The following is an 18291-nucleotide window of genomic DNA, read 5'->3' as shown; positions in this document are numbered from 1 at the left end:
ATCCTCGCTGCTGAGGGGGCTTTGCTTGTCAGACTAGAGGGACTATCTGACAAGCTCCCAAGCATGAGTGAGCATGCTGATCTCATCGTATCAAAAAGCATGAGCGCGACTCGCAGATACGTTCAACGGCTCTAATGCATCATCAACTGAGACACCTCAAGCAGATGTCGCATTTATCCATATAAATTAGATGACAATTCACCACTTCTGAGAATCATACTTCACATTGCAATCACGTATGTACAGCTGATGCAACGAGCTTTCTATGCACAACTTGCTGATCACAGCACGTGATCATGATATCATAGCTCGTCTGCAGTTACAGCAGCGTCTATGAAAAGAAAATAAATGAAACAAATCATCACGCCTGGACAATCATTAATTCATGATAGAACACGTTGCAACCACATATGTACAACTGACGCGACTGAGTTTGTATTTACATTTTACAACTTGCTGATCATTCCACATGATGCTGGTGCTATTGCACTCAGAGAGCCTTCATAACAAATCTGGCAGATGCGGCAGCACCCTTCGCTGCCACCTTCAGGACATGACGGCTCTTGTACAACCTGAATCCAGTTCAAGAGGTAACGGTGAAAACAAGAGCCACTGGAGCACAAATTAAAAGACGCTAAGAAAAAACATGATGACAAGAAAAATAAAAAAGATCAGAATATTTTGCGATTATTAGTACTAAATTCCATCATACTTCCTCTGTTTGGACATATATGAGTCCATCGGGACATCAAAACAGTTTTAAATATAACACTTATACCAACAAGTATCTATCTATAAAAATATATTGTCTTAAATGGAAAGAGTTATGTATTATGAAAGTATTTTACATAATGAATGTAATAAATTAGTAATGTCAATCTTATGTGTCATTAATCTATATAAAATTTAGATATTTCCAATCAGAGGAAGTATATAAGATGATGAGAACCAATAGCAGGTTAGCATTGCAAAAATACTCTACAACCTAATCAAAAAAGAGAAATAGAAAGTTTAAACAATGATACACCATATGGGAGGTCGAGCGTTTTTGGTGTGCAACTGCAGATAGACATGGTGAGAAATTTACCCTGCTAATGTGATTCCCCAAGTAGTCAAGATATAAATAACTTGTCCAGCCTCCCAAAAGGTTGACCATCTCCACCGAGATTTCATGCTATCTAATGCCTTTGCAACAGCTGCTTATATATGTTAAATCCAAAAATATATTAGATTATCCATGAAGACAGCTTATGCAAATCCATTCACATATATGACACTAGCAAGGGGGAAAAAAACAAAGTTCAACCTACTGTGTGTTAACCACCCAACGTATTTCTAGGGTTAATCCAATAAGAATTTGAAAAACTACAAATATAGCATAGACTAAATCTGCACCGTCATCTACAGGAAGTTCGAAACTATTCATTTATTTGAGCCACACAATACCATCTATAAACTAGAAAGTTAGCATTCCCAGCTTGACCTTCACCAATACTACCTCATCAAGTATAGCAATCTGAAAACCAAGTGCTAAGAACACATAGACAACCTCGGTTGATATCTACTTTAGCTACGGTATTATCTCTATGAAGATTAACTTATGCTTAGCAACAGTGTACATCATACACTTGAGTTGCATACTCTCAAGTATTGTAAGGTGCCAGATCAACATCTTCTACAATTCCCAATATCTTGTATAATCAAGGAACTATGTGCATAAAAAACACGGTATGATGATCATTCACACATAGTAAGATACATAGCATAGTTGAGAATCTTAGGCGACGATTTTGAAAATGATGAATCCAGTAACCTGGACAGCTATTTAGGGGTATAACATGTAACTTGGGTGCAGAATGGAGGATAGACATACCCTTTTGGAGCTGTGCTGGTGATAATGACTGAAGGAAAATAATACAAAACAGTTAGAACAACATAGCAGTGGTGAAGAGGATGCTCATCAATCCTTGATAGCCTCTCAAAATAACTTTTAAACAAGCAAGTACCTTGGACTTTGGATCTTCAAGAATGCACCTAGCAACAAAGGTGGCAATACCATCAACTATGTCATCTTCATTGATTATAACATAATTTTCATCATCAATCCCACTAATTTCCTCCAAATTAGCCCCAGCAGTGTCACAGGCAACTAAGACCCATGATCCTTTCTTCCCATTACCCATTTTGTCTGGAATGTCTCCAATTTCCACCTCTGGTTGAATTAAAGCAGAAGGTGGAAATGAGTTAGGTTCTAAACACTTTGGCAGAATTCATTAGAAGAAACAATAGTGACCATAAAGTTTAGTAACAAACTTCACAATGTCTAGCGAGCATGAACCTGTCATATTGCCAGAAGATAGTTCAGTATGTTGACGTGCTGACTCATCCTGTAACTTCTCAAGATGAGCAAGGAAGCTAGCATTGTTAACCGCAGCCATCAGCCGATTGGATAGCTGCATCACAAAATCAAATTCAGAAACAATAAAATCACAAGAAGTATACAACTGTAAGCTGGACAACGCATGTGAATACACTAAAATGAATATTAGCTATATTGTGTTTCTTCTTATCTGAAAACAGTTAATAAATTAGCAAGTATCACACGGTAAGGTTAATCTACCATGCCCTGTAACTGATAACTGTGTAAGATAGTGCCAACTTCCATATGAAAAAAAAAAACTGACAATCAGCAACAGCATAATTCAAAGGGAAGGTGCCACACAGTATGCATACATCAGGAGGGCACTCCTTTGATACGCAGGGCGCGCCGTGGAGCTCTCGGAGGAGCGAGAGGTCGTCCGCGAGTCGGGCGCGGAGCATGGCGTTCTCCTCCCGAAGCCGCGCGGCCTCCTCGCTGGCGCCCCCGCCGCCATCATCCACCGGGGGCAGCGTGGTCGGATCTCCGTCTTGGCCCGCATGGTAGCCGGGGCGGTGGTGGTAGGCGTAGCGCGCGACCTCGGCGATCTCGACGAGGGTGTGCGCGACCTCCAGCGGGATCTTGTGTGCCGCCGAGCCCAGCGTCATCGTCGGCTTGATCGATCGATCGGTCCGTGAATCGCTTGGTCTAGCCTGGGGATGCCTTGATGGAGGCGGAATCTAGAGGAGGGCGGCGGCGGCGATGAGACGAACCCTAGCCGCGCAATACGCAACCTCGCCGTGGCCGACGAGTTTGATTGGGGTTGGGGGAAAGTGTTGGCCGAAAGAAACTGGGGATTAGCCACGTCCAAGTGGACCCCGTATATCGTTTTTTAATCAGCCCAGCTCGTTGGGCGTCACCCACGACACGATCATCGTCGTCCCCTCCTGTAGATGGCCAGATGGGCCAGACCCGCTGGACGGTCTGAGGCCCGGCCCTAAAAAGCTCAACCCTAACACAGTTCGGCACGAGGGCAATAGTGCCCGGGCCAGCCCGACCCTATGCACAGGCTAGTGCCTGGGCCGCAACCATGGCACGCCGAGCCAGCCCGAGCACGGCACGGTTTTTAGGTCGGTCCAATACTACTCTGATATAAATACATGAAATCCTAGTATTTCACTCATTTCTCCCCTCCCTCACCTTACAGCAGCCCTGTCTCTTTCCCTAGCTCCCTCCTGCTCCCCCTCAGCCTCTCCACCGCCAAGCACCACCAGGCCCTTCCTTCTTCTCCGCTGACTGTCGCCACCAGGAGCCGCGCCTGCCGCCACCAGGAAGCATGGCAGGAGCCCACGTGGGCCTTCGCCGTGGGGCAGGGCAGGCAGCCGCACGAACCCCAGCCTGGCAAGTGGCCACGCAGGCCTCCGCCGCAGGGGCATAACAGGTGGCTGCGTCGGCCTCTACCGTCGTCGGGTGCCACAACTAGGAGTCACGCCACCCGTCGCCGATAGGGGCACTGATGGGGATTTGTTGTTGTTGGATTTGTGTGATGTGTGTATATTTTTATGATGGATCCATGAACTTTGTGATGTGGTGGCTGGCCTATAGTGCCTGGCCTAGCACTAACACCGTAGTGCCAGCCATGCTAGCGAGCCGGCCAGGCATGATAAAAAGACCATCATGCTCGGCCTGGGCTAGTAGTTTGGCACGCAGTGCCAGCCCGGCCCGGCATGAAAAGGCTATTGAGCCTAATAGTGCCGTGCCTATTCGGACCGGGTCAAATCAGGCTAGTGTTGGGCGGCCCATCTAGCCATCTATACCCTCCTGGTGCACCTGCAAAACCATAAATCCGATCCCAAGATTGAATCTTTTTTCACCTGAGAATGATGGAGAGACAAGATTCCCAAGAAGAAAGTAGAGAAGATTGACGATGACTCCTACTTGCTGCGGCGCATTGTAGACGTCGGCGTCCAGTGGCATCTCCACCGTCTTCTGTTGGTACTCGCTCGTCACCCCGGCGTCCGCGGCGAGGACCGCCACCAGGCCTAGCCACCGGCGACCGCCCGACATGCTTGCGCTACCACTCTCCGGTTGCTTCCCCCGTTCTTGTTAGATATTCAGGCATAATTCGGTGTATTTTAATTCCAAAATTAAACATGTAAACATTAATATTATCATGACAAAGTGAGTGAATCAGAATAGGTGCACATGTTCATGTTTAATACAAACATAAGCATGAACAAAATGAAACAAATAAGTCTCAGTTTGTACCCTAGGATGGGGACGGTGCTGGAGGCACCGGATGCGCCGTTACCACCTGGATTAGTCATAATAATTGTAGGGTGCTCAGTCGATGTAGTCGTACAAACCGATGCAGGAAGAGGTACGTAGTGCAGTCCCTCGAACGGCACCAGGAGATAGGTGAAGTAGTCGTATGAGCCATCGAGATGTAGATGACGTAGTCGTTCAGGGAGCGAGCAGTCGCGTGAAGATGCTCCCCAAAAGGCAGATTGCCCACTATCCCATGCAGGACCTAGGCTTTGGAGGTCTGCTCTCGCCAGAGCTGTGCACGCAGCGCTAGCGATGGGAATGCAAGGTAGCAGTAGAATATAGTGAGGAGAAAGAGAGATCTCCTGAATAGGATTACCTAAGAGTTAAGGGGTTTTGCTCGTGTGAGAGCAAGAGGAGGTGCCTCTCTTATATAGGTTTCAAGAGGTGAGGTTCATCGAACCTGGACATCATAATACGATGGAAGTTACTAGCATTTTATTGATTGTGTTAATTGAGTGAATCAATTCTCATAATCAACAATAAACACCTCTCCTCAACCCCTAGCATTTATCGAACCTTTTAATTCTTATTTGATTAATTGAAATAAATGACCTAACCCAATTAATCCAACAGATCCCCCCGACAACTTGGACTCTAGAAACAGGGCAGAAGGAAGAGCCTGCAATGCAATGGAGACGGAGGCTGGAGTCGAGGCCGTTTATAAATAGATAGATCCCTTCTCCACTGATTTTTCTGGGATTAAACCAACCCGAGTCCAGCCTGTAGAAGAGTTGTGCTTTGGATCCACAAGTAAACTCTGTACTGCAGTCAAGAAATGCATGTCTCGTATTCCTACTTTTGATCCTGATAAAAAAATGCTAGGAGGATAATGCACTTTTGTTGCTTTAATTTCTCTTATTAGTATGTTCTTCAGGAGTGCAGTGCTGCATCTAAAAATGAATTTCTACCAAGACACACGATATAATAAGCAAATCAACCTCGAGGACAACAATGTGTCGTGAGTCAAATGAATGAACATGCAGCAAAAGATTTGGCCCTACAAATGCAGAGGTTTAGCCTGTATGGAAGTCCTTGTCCTGCTTGACGGGGCATCGTCAGGCTCTCTTTCACATGATGCATGAGGCAACCTCTGTGACACGTCACAAGCAGGCTTCAATAATTTGATTCATCATCCACCCAATTGATAAGAGTCTCGAGTCTGACTTATGCGACCAAGACCAACCAATTTGGGCTATACGCCTACGCTGATAGCAAAGCATTTTCGCATCCCATCTCATGCTGATGTCATGACGCCATAGACTAGAGCACAACCACTGATCGAGTAAAGTTAACGAATGTTTTCAAGGATGAACCGAATCTGTAATTCATAGTTTTTCACTAATTCATTTTCTCTGAAATGAAATGGATTTTTTTTTCTTCTCCGGACAAGCAGCAAGAGATTCTGAGGGTCGCCACGTCGCCATCAAATAAGCTGCAGCAATTTCCTTGGCTGAAAAAGAAGGTAAAAGGAGCACCGGCCGTTCGGTCAAGCTAGTTCTTTCTCGTGCAAACAAGCAAGCAAAGCCGAAAAGAAGGATTTTTGTGATGGGGCCATGCGTATCTTTGTTTCCTTTTCCTCTTAACTTTCTCTGTTGAAATCCACCTGACAATGATGGGAAAGAAGATCGATTCACGTTCGTGGTTTCTGGGGTTGAGTTGAGGGATGTAAAGCTTGAATCCGCATCCTATCCAATCAAAGTAGTTTTTTGCTATTTCTTTTCTTCCGAAAATCAGTTGGTACTGACTGATTGTAGAGGTTGAGGCTTAAGAGCACTGCAAACATCGCTGGGCCGCCTCCTTTGTGGGCTGAAAATGTGACTGAGTTGCAATGCTCTGCAACCAACCATGGCTTACTAACTGTCCATGTTATCACAAAACTCTACCCAGCACCAGCATCAGTCACCACTCTTGATTTGCTCTGACGAGCAAGCTTCTGAATCGACCAACATCCGCAACTTGCACCAGCCCTTGCAGCATTCATGCTTCATGCCTGTCTACTTTCTACAACTAAAGCTCGGTCTTTCAATTCGTAATTTGTGGTTACTGAAATACATTTTCAGTAATAAGGATCCACTCTGGAAAACTAACACCAGAGTTTATTGGTCACATAATATAAAGTTCAGTTTGTTCATTGAACGTTTTGCACCAAAATTCAAAACTACACCCTTAAACAACTTGAGACATTTGGTCTAAACCACACTTAAAACACATGGATTTCACTAGTCCTGCACATAATAAACCATATTCGCCCGTGTTTCAAAGAAGACATTTATTACTCCATTGCAAGCGCCGGATCAGTAGTGACATAAGCATAACATAATAGTAGCTCCGAACACCAAAACAACCCTACATATCGGGCTCAGGCAGCAAGGAAACATACACCATAACCATAGCAGTTTCCTGGCAAACACCGTTACCTTGCACGAATGCCAAAAATCAGATAAAGTAACTCTGGTAGGTCACCCTCCTGGTGACAAAACTCTTCCCAGCACCAGCAGCAGTTACACCTCTTATTTTGCTTTGACAACAAACCTTTGCCCTTCCCCGGAAAATACTTGGGCCTACCGCTACACACACGAAAGCTCCGGAGAGTAGATGTCCAACCTCTAATTGACAAGATCGGTGCTAGATTGCCGGGATGGAAAGGGAAGATGTTAACCTCAGCCGGAAGAGTAACACTAGTTAAATGTGTCCTATCATCACAGCCCATTTACCACCTAACGGTCTTCCCAACGCAAAAGTGGCTAATCAAACAGACCGACCGGACAAGCAGGAGCTTCCTTTGGAAGGGAGAGTAACCGGAAAGGGTCAATGAAGGCCACTGCCTTGTTAACTAGCAAATTGTTTGACCACCTAAGGAGCTGGGCGGCCTCGGAATCCTCGACTTCGAACGATTTGCACAGGCACTACGCCTGCTGGTGTTGGTTCAAATGGAGAAACGAAGACAGACCTTGGGTCGAGATGGACATACCTTGCGACAAAGATGATAAAAATCTGTTCCATGCATCCACACAAGTTAAGGTGGGTAATGGAAAGAAAGCAAGTTTTTGGCATTCTAATTGGCTGGACCGGGCTTCACAAAAAAACATAGCATCGCTGCTCTTCCAAAGATCACGACGAAAAAATTTCACAGTACACAGGGCACTGCAGAACAATTACTGGATTCCTCAGGTGTGCCCATTAACAACAGGGGAGAAAATCATACACAAGATTATGATCCTGACAGGGATGTCAGATCCACTGGAGATGGACGGAGAACGGCAAATACTCAACACAGAGTGCATACCATATTCAGTTCCAGGGCCGCACAAAAAAAATCAACATCGGTCTGATATGGAAGGCCAAAACAGAACCCAAATGTTGGTTCTTTGCATGATTCATAGGAAAATTTTAACAGCAGACAATTTGGAGAAGAGAGGATGGCCTCATGACCCCCCTGTGCAAGCTCTGCACCTTGGAACCTGAATCACCGACGCACCTATGCAAAGATTGCACGTTCACGCGACAAGTCTGGGAACATCTAGTGCTATGGTTTCACATGAATGACCTCCCTCCAAGCTCAGGGACGACATCGATCCTTGGATGGTGGAAAAAGTGTAGAGTAAAAGTGGAAAAACAGCACAGATCCACTTTTGATGGTCTCATGATCTCATTCGGGTGGAATGTTTGGAAAGAACGGAATCTGCGGACTTTCAACCAGAATACAAAACAGTCGAGGAAGTAGCTTTCTTAACTAGAGAAGAAGTTCAGCAATTCAACTTCGCAACACAACAACACGCGACCCAACACCCAAGCTAGCAGTTTTTTTTCCTTTCCAGAGTAGTGGACCTTCGTTTTCCTTTGGTTTTGGTTTCTCTGTTGTAGTAGTAGCAGTCGTTTTTCTTTTTGTCAAATTGTTTCTTCGCGGCGAGTGGTTGGCATGCTGCCAGTTGTAGTTCTTCTTTTTTCTCCTAATAAAAATTTGGCAAAGCTCTTGCCGTCCTTTCAGAAAAACAAACCTCCTCAGTCCCCCCCCAACATCCGCATCTTGCGCAAGGGCTCCTACCTCACCTGCACCAAACATAACACAAAAGGATTACTTCTTCCCGACAAGGGTGATCAGCAATCATGTGGATTTTTCTTTAACTGATTGTCATAAACGGAGACTCAAGAAGGAAGTACATGTGATGGTTCAATTACAGCTACTAAATGTAATGTTCTACGATCCACTCCAGTGGAGCCAACCATGTCTCTTTTATTGCTATCGGCGAAAATCATATACTACTATTCTTCCAATGTTTTGACTACAACCATATACTAGCTAACAAAACAAAGAATTTGCAATCAGGTGGTGCCCACACCACGCCTCCCAAACGATCTTGTTCATGTCTGGGAAGATGATCCTAAAAACTGGTTTCTGTAGCCAGACTTTTTTTTTTGAAAAGTAGCTTTTTTTTTGAAAAGTAGCTTTGTAGCCTGACTTGTCAGCCCAGGGGATTTACTACCTAGTGAAACAATTTAGTTTTGGCCGGCATCCAGTAATAACAATAGCAAAAAAAATAGAGAAAACACTTTATCTTAGGGGGTGTTTGGATACGAGGTGCTAAACTTTAAACTTTAGTAGGGTCACATCGGATGTTCGGATGCTAATTAGGAGGACTAAACATAAGCTAATTATAAAACTAATTGCACAGATGGAGTCTAATTCGCGAGACGAATCTATTAAGGCTAATTAATCCATCGTTAGCAAATGATTCCTTTAGTACCACATTGTCAAATCATGGACTAATTAGGCTTAATAGATTCGTCTCGCGAATTAGACTCCATCTGTGCAATTAGTTTTATATTTAAACTATGTTTAATACTTCTAATTAGTATCCAAATATCCGATGTGTGACAGGTGCTAAAGTTTAGCAGGGGTCGCAATATTTGGAATCAAGCTACTACGTGCTCAGTTCTATCCTCCTATATTAAACTAACGACCAGTACATTTAGGCCAGAGTAACCGTATCCACATAATATTAGCACCCTCTTAGTGTTTAGACGTATCAAAATCATATCCGCTGATTGGCGTCAAAATACTAGTACTTCAAGTTTTTTAACAAATTGACTGGAGCAGAGGATATCACTACTGTACAACAATCACCCCCTTAAAAGTGTTTGATAAAAGCAGTCAAGAAATTCAAAATTATAACTTGGTACCAACTGCAGGTTTTGTGATTGACCACTTGTGCGTGCTTATAGTTTATTTAACACTGTCAGTGTGTACCATACAGGAACCAACCACATGATCAGTTACAGATTGATAAGAGCCACCACATGCATACATGGCTATATAGCAAACGAAGAAAGAATAATTACCTTTAGCATTTATCAGATATTTGGAGATCTCGGTGTGATGGTAGCAGCGCATAAAACAATTATTTTTCCTGCTGTCGAGCTCAGCAATGCCCCGGAGCTTCCTGTCCCTCGCACCAACAGCGATCACCCATGCCTTACGGTCCATGTAATCCACCTTGGACAGCAAATAAATGACCAAATCACCATACCCGTCCAGCTCCAAGGTGGGGTGAGCTGTGAGCAGCCTCCTCAAGCTCATGGCCGCGCTTACTGGATCAGTGCGTAGCCGTGGCAGCGGCAGAAGCAGCTCAGAATGGCTTGGGTTTTCAACAACGATGTCAGTGACATCAACCTTGCAATCCTTGTCCTTGTGCCAATCCTTCCATGAAGTAACTGGAACTGGCATGGTCCAGATGGTGGCATTCCAGTATCACTACGGGAAAGTTAAAAATTGCCGAGTGTATTTTTTTTGCCGAGTGTTTTTTTTCGAGCACTCGGCAAACAAGCTCTTCGCCGAGTGCCAAGCCAAAAACACTCGGCAAATAAAAACACTCGGCAAATCGGGGCTTTGCCGAGTGTCAAATAAAAAACACTCGGCGAACCCACCTCTTTGCCGAGTGTCAAAAAAAACACTCGGTAAAGACGGGGGTTTGCCGAGTGTCAAAAAATGACACTCGGCAAAGAGGGGGTTCGTGAGTGTTTTTTTTGACACTCGGCAAAAAAATAATTTTTTTTCCTCTTTTCACCATGAAATTTTTCCTACTTCCCACATACAACATGTGGTACTCCACGTTAAAATTTGCTATATTTTTTGATTTATTTGCTATATTTATTTAATTAATTGTATTTCAAGGAAATTTTTGGTATAAGTCAAATTTGAACTGCAAGTGATTCAAATTATGGAACAAAATGAGTAGAAAAATGATATTCATGTTTTTCGGCCCAATTTGAGACCTGACCCATGAAATGACAAGAAATTTCGAACATCTTGTTCAGGAAACACGACCATGAACGTGTGGCACTGGTATTTTTAAATTATAAAAAAACAAGCAAAATCTGAAAATCATGAGATTTGTCATGATGTGATGATATCATAGGTGGAGGCTGTGGAAAAACATTGAGAATATTTTGCACATTTCGTCACGTACGATGTTTACAAACCAAAGTATTTCAGAAGAAAAATAGTAACGTTGAGAAGGATTGCATAAGATTTGGAGTCAAAATGACAGTCCAGTTTTGATTTGACTACAAAACTTTTTGTACAGTCAATAGAGAATATATATTATTTCATGTAAATTTTTGATAATTTTTTGAAACTGTTGGATATTTTTCAATTTTTTTTTAAAATAACTTTGCCGAGTGTCCTAGGTTAGACACTCGGCAAAGAACCCTTCACCGAGTGTCACCCCTAGGACACTCAGCGACTTAATTCCCCGGCTGCCAAGGACTTAAGTCTCGGCCGCACCGCACCTCTTCCCCCGTCACTCCCACTCGTCACCCTACTCCCACCTCTTCCTCTCTCCCTCCCGCCGCCGCCCGCCGCCCAGCGCCCCCGCCGCCGCCCGGCGCCCCCGACCCCGCCGCCCGCCGCCTGGCCCCCGGATCCGCCACCGCCCGCCCGGCGCCCGGCCCCCGGCCCCCGGATCCGCCAGCGCCCGCCCGGCCCCTCCACCGGATCTGCTTCCGCGCGGCGCCCCCCCCCCCCCCCCCCGATCTGCTTCCCCACCCCTCCCCTCCGTCACCGGCGGCGCCCCTCCCCGGATCGGGCGGACTCCGTCTCGGCCGTCCGGGGAGCCCACCGAGGGATGCAGCGGCGTGTGGTGGTGGCTGGCGGGGGCGTGTTGTGGTGGCTGGCGTGGGGGCGTGGTGGCAGCGAGCCGGTGCTGGTAGTGGCGGGGTTCATGGCGTGGCGGCAGGAGGCAGTGGCGGTGGCTGGCGGCGGTGTGGATGGTGGCGGCGGCGGTGGCGGCGAAGCAGGTGGCGGCGGCGGTGGCGAAGCAGGTGGCGGCGGCGGCGGAGCAGGATGTGCTGGTGGCGGAGCATGACTTTTTTTTATTTTTTTTCAATAATTGGTTGCCAAGTGTTTTCTGGGCACTCGGCAAAGTCTTTGCCGAGTGCCCGACACAAAACACTCGGCGAATCAGTGTTTGCCGTCAGGATTTTTGCCGTGTGTCGTTTGCCGAGTGTTACACTCGGCAAACGCTTCGCCGAGTGTTACACTCGGCAAACGCTTCGCCGAGTGTTACACTCGGCAAACGCTTCGCCGAGTGTTTTTGGGGCTTCGCCGAGTGCCCCTGGCACTCGGCATCTTCCCTGTTTCCCGTAGTGTATGGGGGCGATGTACAAATCACACTCAGCATCATCATCAGAGCCGGAGTCGTCGGAGGTGTCCACCGACTGCCGGGATGGCGGCAGATCCTCCCCAGGTCTAGTTTCCATCTCGATGTACTTGATCTTGGTTTGCTGCTGTTACCCTGGCAATGTGACGACAACGATCTCCCAGTAACGGTGCCGTCCTCCTCTGCAGAAGGAGCGCCTGTTGGCTTGCGACGGCCTGGGCAGCGGCACATCACGGAGCACGGGTTCCTCATCGAGCACGTCGCAGTGCAGGATGCCTCTCCAGAGATCGACTCAGCCGATGGTAGCCCTTGGGCCTCCGAGCGTGATGACCTTGGTGGTCTCGTGGAAGAGCAGCTCGGTGGCCGTGAGGGGGATTGGTAGCACCTCGTCCCTCACCGGCGCGTGGACGGAGAGCAGGGTGGAGGTCCAGTTGCCGGTGTCGGAGTCGTAGCGCTGGAGCTTGAACTTGCTGGCGCGGACGGTGTTCCTGAGGCCGGCGATGATGTAGCGGGAGGTGCCAGAGCAGCGGAAGATAGTGACCTCATTGTCTTGGAAGACGGCGCCCTTAGGGTGCGGGTGCGGGAGGCGGTCGAGTGAGGAGGCGCCCGGGCGCGGGCGAGCCGTGTAGACGAAGTAGTCATGGTGTCGGTGATTGGTGACGAGATCCAGGGCGCCCGGGAGCGGCACGCGGAGGAGAGCTAGGTCGGCGTGCGTGCTGATGACTTCGAGGGCCTCCTTGATGCACCGGACGACAGGGGTGTCGGCGGGGACGTCGGCCGGTGGCGGCGGGGCCTGGGAAGTGGGCGCACATGTAGGAGAGGCGCGGGGGTCGGGCGAGGCAAAAGCAGACGTGGATGGGTACGCCGGTACTCATCTCCCCGACGGCGGTGGTGGCGTTGGAGACGGCGGCGGCGGAGATGTAGGCTGTGGTGTCGAGGAGGATGGAGCTTGGGCTTAGGCCGCTGTCCTCCTCCGTTGGTAGGGAAGGAGAGGAACCAAGCAGGGAACGTAATCGTCCATGGAGGTGGATGATCTCAGCAAGGATTCCGATCTGATCTTACCGGAAGCGGTGGGGACGAGGAGCCCTGACCGTTCGTCGAACAAGAAAGCAAGGAAGGGGAACATGAAAGAAGGGACCGCTGCATGGACTTGCATTGCATCTCGAAACGAAAAAAAAAAGAACAAAGCTTGCAACTGGCGCCAGGGCATGCCGTTTACAGCTGCTAGATCACCTTCACAGTGGTAATGAACTTCACTTGACGATTCCTTTGTTCAAGCCACTGTTAATTATTAATTACTGATGCTTGATGCTCTAGATCCTACTAACGCTAGAAGAATCCTTGGTTGTCACAGGCCGGATTGTCCTGGGACTTTTGGAGAAGACGTTCCTAAAGCTCTGCTGCACTGAACCTCGGCCCTGTTTTTCATTTCCATTTTTTTGCCACCCCAAATCAACTTACTGTTAGTGCTCCTGTATTGCTACGTGGATCAAGCAAGCATAGCAATCAATTGCAGTCAGTGCACTCTTTTCTTGGGATCCTTGCCAGTTGCCATACAATCCTTGCCGATGGCACGGGTCATGGCCGCTGGCCGGTCACACATGGATCTCAAAGATCCATTAGCCAGTGGACGAGGTGTCGGGAGCATGCAAAACAGTAGCAGTTTGCTGGCCAATGTTCTCGGACGGCAAAGGAAAGGTATAATAACAGTTACAAATACGCAAGAACCAAGTACCTGGTAACTGGTAAAATAACAGATTCCCTGCATAATGTTACTGTCTTACAGGGAGATGACCCAAATGAACTACGGGACCTATGTAATCCAGGTCACGAACCTCCTCGCTGCGCAGCTCCAGCAGCAGTTGCACCCCTCAAATTTTGATCTTGAAAAGCAAGCTCCTGAATTGCCCCAAAAACCACATCCCATATCTCTTCACCAGCTTCATCATAGACCACACTTAACGCCTCTGTCTACTGAACCTGGTTCTTCTTACAAGTCTCCCTGCCTCACCTGCATCAAGAACAAAACATTGTGGATTTACTTTCTTTCCTAACAAGGTTAAACTATACTCATTTGTTTTTTTTTTGTTTTTCAGTTGACCATTTGTAAACGGAGTTCAAGCAAGAATTACTTTGGGACAGTTGAGTCCCTGCTGCTAAATGTTATAAATACACCCTTGGAGCCAACTACAGAACCGCATTAAATTTTTGCCAACAAAGACCATATTATCAGAGCAGGGGCAAACCAAAAATAAAAATAAAACAAAAGAGGTCTTTAAGCTGGGTCAAAGACAAGTGAATGTGACAACAATTCCTAGCGCTGAAACACTAAAGCATTATGCTCCAGAACTGAAACATGAACACGATAGCCATGGCCTTTTCTGATTGGTTGCTCCATGATGCTGATCCACCAACTTGCAAGATAGTTGATGCCAGTCCATTGTGCCACATGATGCCAAGTCTGAGCCTCCTGCAAAGGGAGCAGGTTGGCGAGTGCAGCCAGAGCAACACTGTCCCAGAGTCTGGTCTATTCTGATAGACTGATCAAACAAAGAATTTGCACTTCCAGGCCTTCTAGACAAACTTGTTCATGTCTAAGGGGGTGTTTGGAAGGAGGGGGCTAAACTTTAGCCCTGTCACATCGGATGTTCGGATACTAATTAGAAGGATTAAATATAAGCTAATTATAAAATTAATTGCAGAACCCTTAGGCTAAATCGTGAGACGAATCTATTAAGCCTAATTAATCCATCATTAATGAATGGTTACTGTAGCACCACATTGTCAAATCATGGACTAATTAGGCTTAATAGATTCGTCTCGCGATTTAGCCTAGGGATTGTGTAATTAGTTTTGTAATTAGTCTAGGTTTAATACTCCTAATTAGTATCCAAACGTTTGATGTGATGGGGGCTAAAATTTAGCCCCCTCCTCCCAAACACCCCCTAAGAAGCATGGTCCTAGAAACTGGGAGTTGTAAACTGACTTGGCAGCCCGGAGTATTAAACTTGTTCATGCAGGCCTTGTGATTGGCTACACATGTTTAGTTACTTTATTTTTGAACAAAAGAAAGTATACCATACAGCCATACCAGATGACATTTGTAAGATGATAAGACTGTCACATGCATACTAAGCTACGCATTACGAATATAAGTAGATGAAGATAGTATAGTTAGTTACCGGTAGCCTTGGTCAGATATTTGGAGATGTCAGTGGAACAGTAGTAGCGTCTGAAGGAGAAGTTTTTCCTGTCGTCAAGCTTGGCTATGCCTTGCAGCTTGCTGTCCTTGGTGCCAACAGCAATCACCCATCCCTCACGGGCCATGTAATCCACCTTGGAAAGCAAATAAACAACCACATCACCATTCATGCCAAGCCCCAAGGTGGGATGAGCAGTGAGCAGTCTACTGAAGGTCACGGACACCTCCTCTGGATCAACGGTCAGCCTTGGCAGCAGCTCACGATGCATTGGGTTGTCGATGGCAATGCTGGCCGCATCAATTGTGCAATCCTTGTGCGTGCCAATCCTTCCATGAAGCAATTGGCACAGGCATAGTCCAGACGGTGGCTGTCCAGTAGTCATCAACATCATCATCATCGGAGCCAGAGCTGGAGCGATCCACCTGCTGTCCTCGAGATGATGGGACATCGCCAGGACGAGTTCGCATCTCGACATACTTGATGCTCATCTGCGATTGCTCTGGGAGTGTGACGACAGTGATGTCCCTATGACCATACGGGCCTCCCTTGCAGAAGGAGCCCCTGTTGCACCTTTCAGGCTTGGGCAGCGGCATGTCACAGAGCACGGGCTTTTCATCGAGCACGTCGCAGAAGAGGATGCCCCTCCAGAGATCCACCCAGCCGACGGTGGTGCATTCGAGCGCGATGACCTTGGTGGTCTCGTGGAAGAGCACCCCGGTGGCCGAGTCCGGGATGGGTGCGCCGGTGCTCATTCGCCCGGCGGCGGTGGTGGCGTTGGAGACGGCGGCGGCGGAGATGTAGGCCGTGTCGTCGAGGATGACCGAGCTCGGACTCGAGCGGTTGCACTCCTCAGTTGGGAGGAGAGGTGGATCCAAGCAGGGGATGTATTCATCCATGGCGACACGGCGCGATCCGATCAGATCTCACCGGAGACGACGGCGAGGCTGAGGAACCAAACCGTCCAACAAGAAAGGGGAATACACAAACTGGTCATGCAGCCATCTTATTCTCATGTGTAAATACACATCTCTTGCATGAAGTAGACAGAATTCTACATCACATCCATTTTCATGGCAGCAATATCATGCTGAACAGCCATCTTATTCTCATGTGTGTACATGTAAATACACAAGTGCACATGTCCTGCATGCATATATATGTAGGTAGAACTCTACATCATCGTATCGATTTTCATGGCAGCAATATAAGTAATAGCCTTATTATTGGCAAGCAGTGCACAATTCTCCTGCATTATTGCCTACGCGTAGGCAACGTTTGAGTCGTAGACGGAGTCGTCGTGGTTGGGCATGTGGTAGCGGTTGGTGAACCAGGTGGTGCCGGCGGTGACCTTGTTGCCGTCGTAGTTGCGGTACCAGGCGTAGTGGGTGTGCGTGTGGTTCTTGATGTCCAGCACGGCGTGGCCGTAGCTGTACTCCCGGAACGCCGAGTAGGCCGGCTGCGGCCAGGTGAGCTCGTCGGCGAGGCCCTCGATGTTACCGCCGTCGCCGATGACGATGTAGACGGGGGCGCGGCGGTCGGCGACGGGCGTGCACTTGCCGTCGGTGACGTTGTACTTGTGTTGGAGTACCGGTGGCTGCGCTCGTAGGTGTGGACGTGGCCGGCGAAGACGATGTCGACGCGGGCGTCGACGGCCATCTGCTCGAACTGCACGCGCGTCGGCTCGCCCTCCATGAAGTGGAAGTTGTTGCTGTTGTACCAGGGCAGGTGCGCGCTGATGAAGAGCCACGGCGTGGTCTCCCGGTCCACGCGCTTCAGCTCCTGCTCCAGCCACTTCCACTGCGGCGTGTACTTGCCGAAGGCCAAGTAGGAGGAGAGCACGATGATGTGCGCGGGCCCCATCTTGACGGAGTACCATACGGCTCCGACGAGCCGCTGGCGCGGTACGGCGTCGGGTATCGGTGGGAGAAGGGCTTGAACGCCACCGTCTCTCCGATCTCCGGCGCGTAGTCCATCTCGTGGTTGCCGGCGGTCCAGATCCAGGGCTGGTACGCGACGCTGCGCTCGGAGAAGCGGCCCCAGGTGTCCCAGCGGTTGTTGTCGTGGAGCGGGTGCTTGTCGGCGTAGGAGAGGTGGCCGACGAAGAGCACGGCGTCGCTGGTGTGCTGCTCGTAGTGGGTGAGCGTGCTGTTGGAGTCGGGCATCTGGCCGAGGTCGCCGATGAGGCCCAGCCGGAGCGGCGCGCTGGGGCCGGGCGGGGGCGGCGTGGTGAACCAGAAGGTGCGCACCGTGTCGCCGAACCCCATGACGTAGTAGTAGCGGGTGCCGTGGTCCAGGCCGGTGAGCGTGCAGTGGTGGATGAAGCCGGAGGTGTAGTTGTAGAAAGTGTAGCGGGTGGTGGCGCCCTCGGCGGCGAGGTCGAGCCGGTCCGCGGCGCGGCCGTAGAGGACGGTGCTGTTGCCCTCGGCCTCCACGGTGACCCAGGACACGAGCATGGCCGTGCCGGTCTGGTCCCCGAGCGTGATGTGCACCTGCTGCGGCGCGTTGCGGCCCGGCGGCACCGCGAAGACGTCCGCGTCCATCGGCATGTCGTCGGAGGCCTGGTGCTTCCGGCGGTACGTGCTCGTCACCCCGCGCGGGCGGTGCGCCGCCTCGCCGACGGCGACGAGCGCGGCGGCGAGCACTACTACCAGCGCCGCCGCAACGGCGGCCTTCCTCCTTTCCATGGAGGCCAAGTTTTGCTAGCTGAGCGGAGACTGGAGGTTCAGGGGTCACTGCCCTGCCGTGC

At 48.7% G+C, this 18291-nt stretch overlaps 1 protein-coding gene and 2 pseudogenes across 1 annotated transcript; all 3 read right to left on the bottom strand.

Annotated features, from left to right (window-relative positions):
- Nucleotides 1-205: 205 nt before the first annotated feature.
- Nucleotides 206-3211, bottom strand: LOC117839893 (uncharacterized). Its single transcript, XM_034720324.2, has 6 exons — nucleotides 2734-3211; nucleotides 2339-2453; nucleotides 2007-2212; nucleotides 1874-1901; nucleotides 1088-1196; nucleotides 206-572 (listed from the first exon to the last, which is right to left on the bottom strand). The coding sequence occupies exons 1-6, from the start codon at nucleotides 3022-3024 to the stop codon at nucleotides 491-493; spliced, it is 831 nt and encodes a 276-aa protein (XP_034576215.1). The 5' UTR covers nucleotides 3025-3211; the 3' UTR covers nucleotides 206-490.
- A 6697-nt stretch (nucleotides 3212-9908) lies between these two features.
- On the bottom strand, nucleotides 9909-16441 carry LOC117835194 (uncharacterized; annotated as a pseudogene).
- A 169-nt stretch (nucleotides 16442-16610) lies between these two features.
- On the bottom strand, nucleotides 16611-18291 carry LOC117836749 (purple acid phosphatase 2-like; annotated as a pseudogene).

Source organism: Setaria viridis, chromosome 9, assembly GCF_005286985.2.
Source record: "Setaria viridis chromosome 9, Setaria_viridis_v4.0, whole genome shotgun sequence".
NCBI classification, from domain to species: domain Eukaryota; kingdom Viridiplantae; phylum Streptophyta; class Magnoliopsida; order Poales; family Poaceae; genus Setaria; species Setaria viridis.
This window is presented reverse-complemented; position numbering and strand designations above follow the sequence as displayed.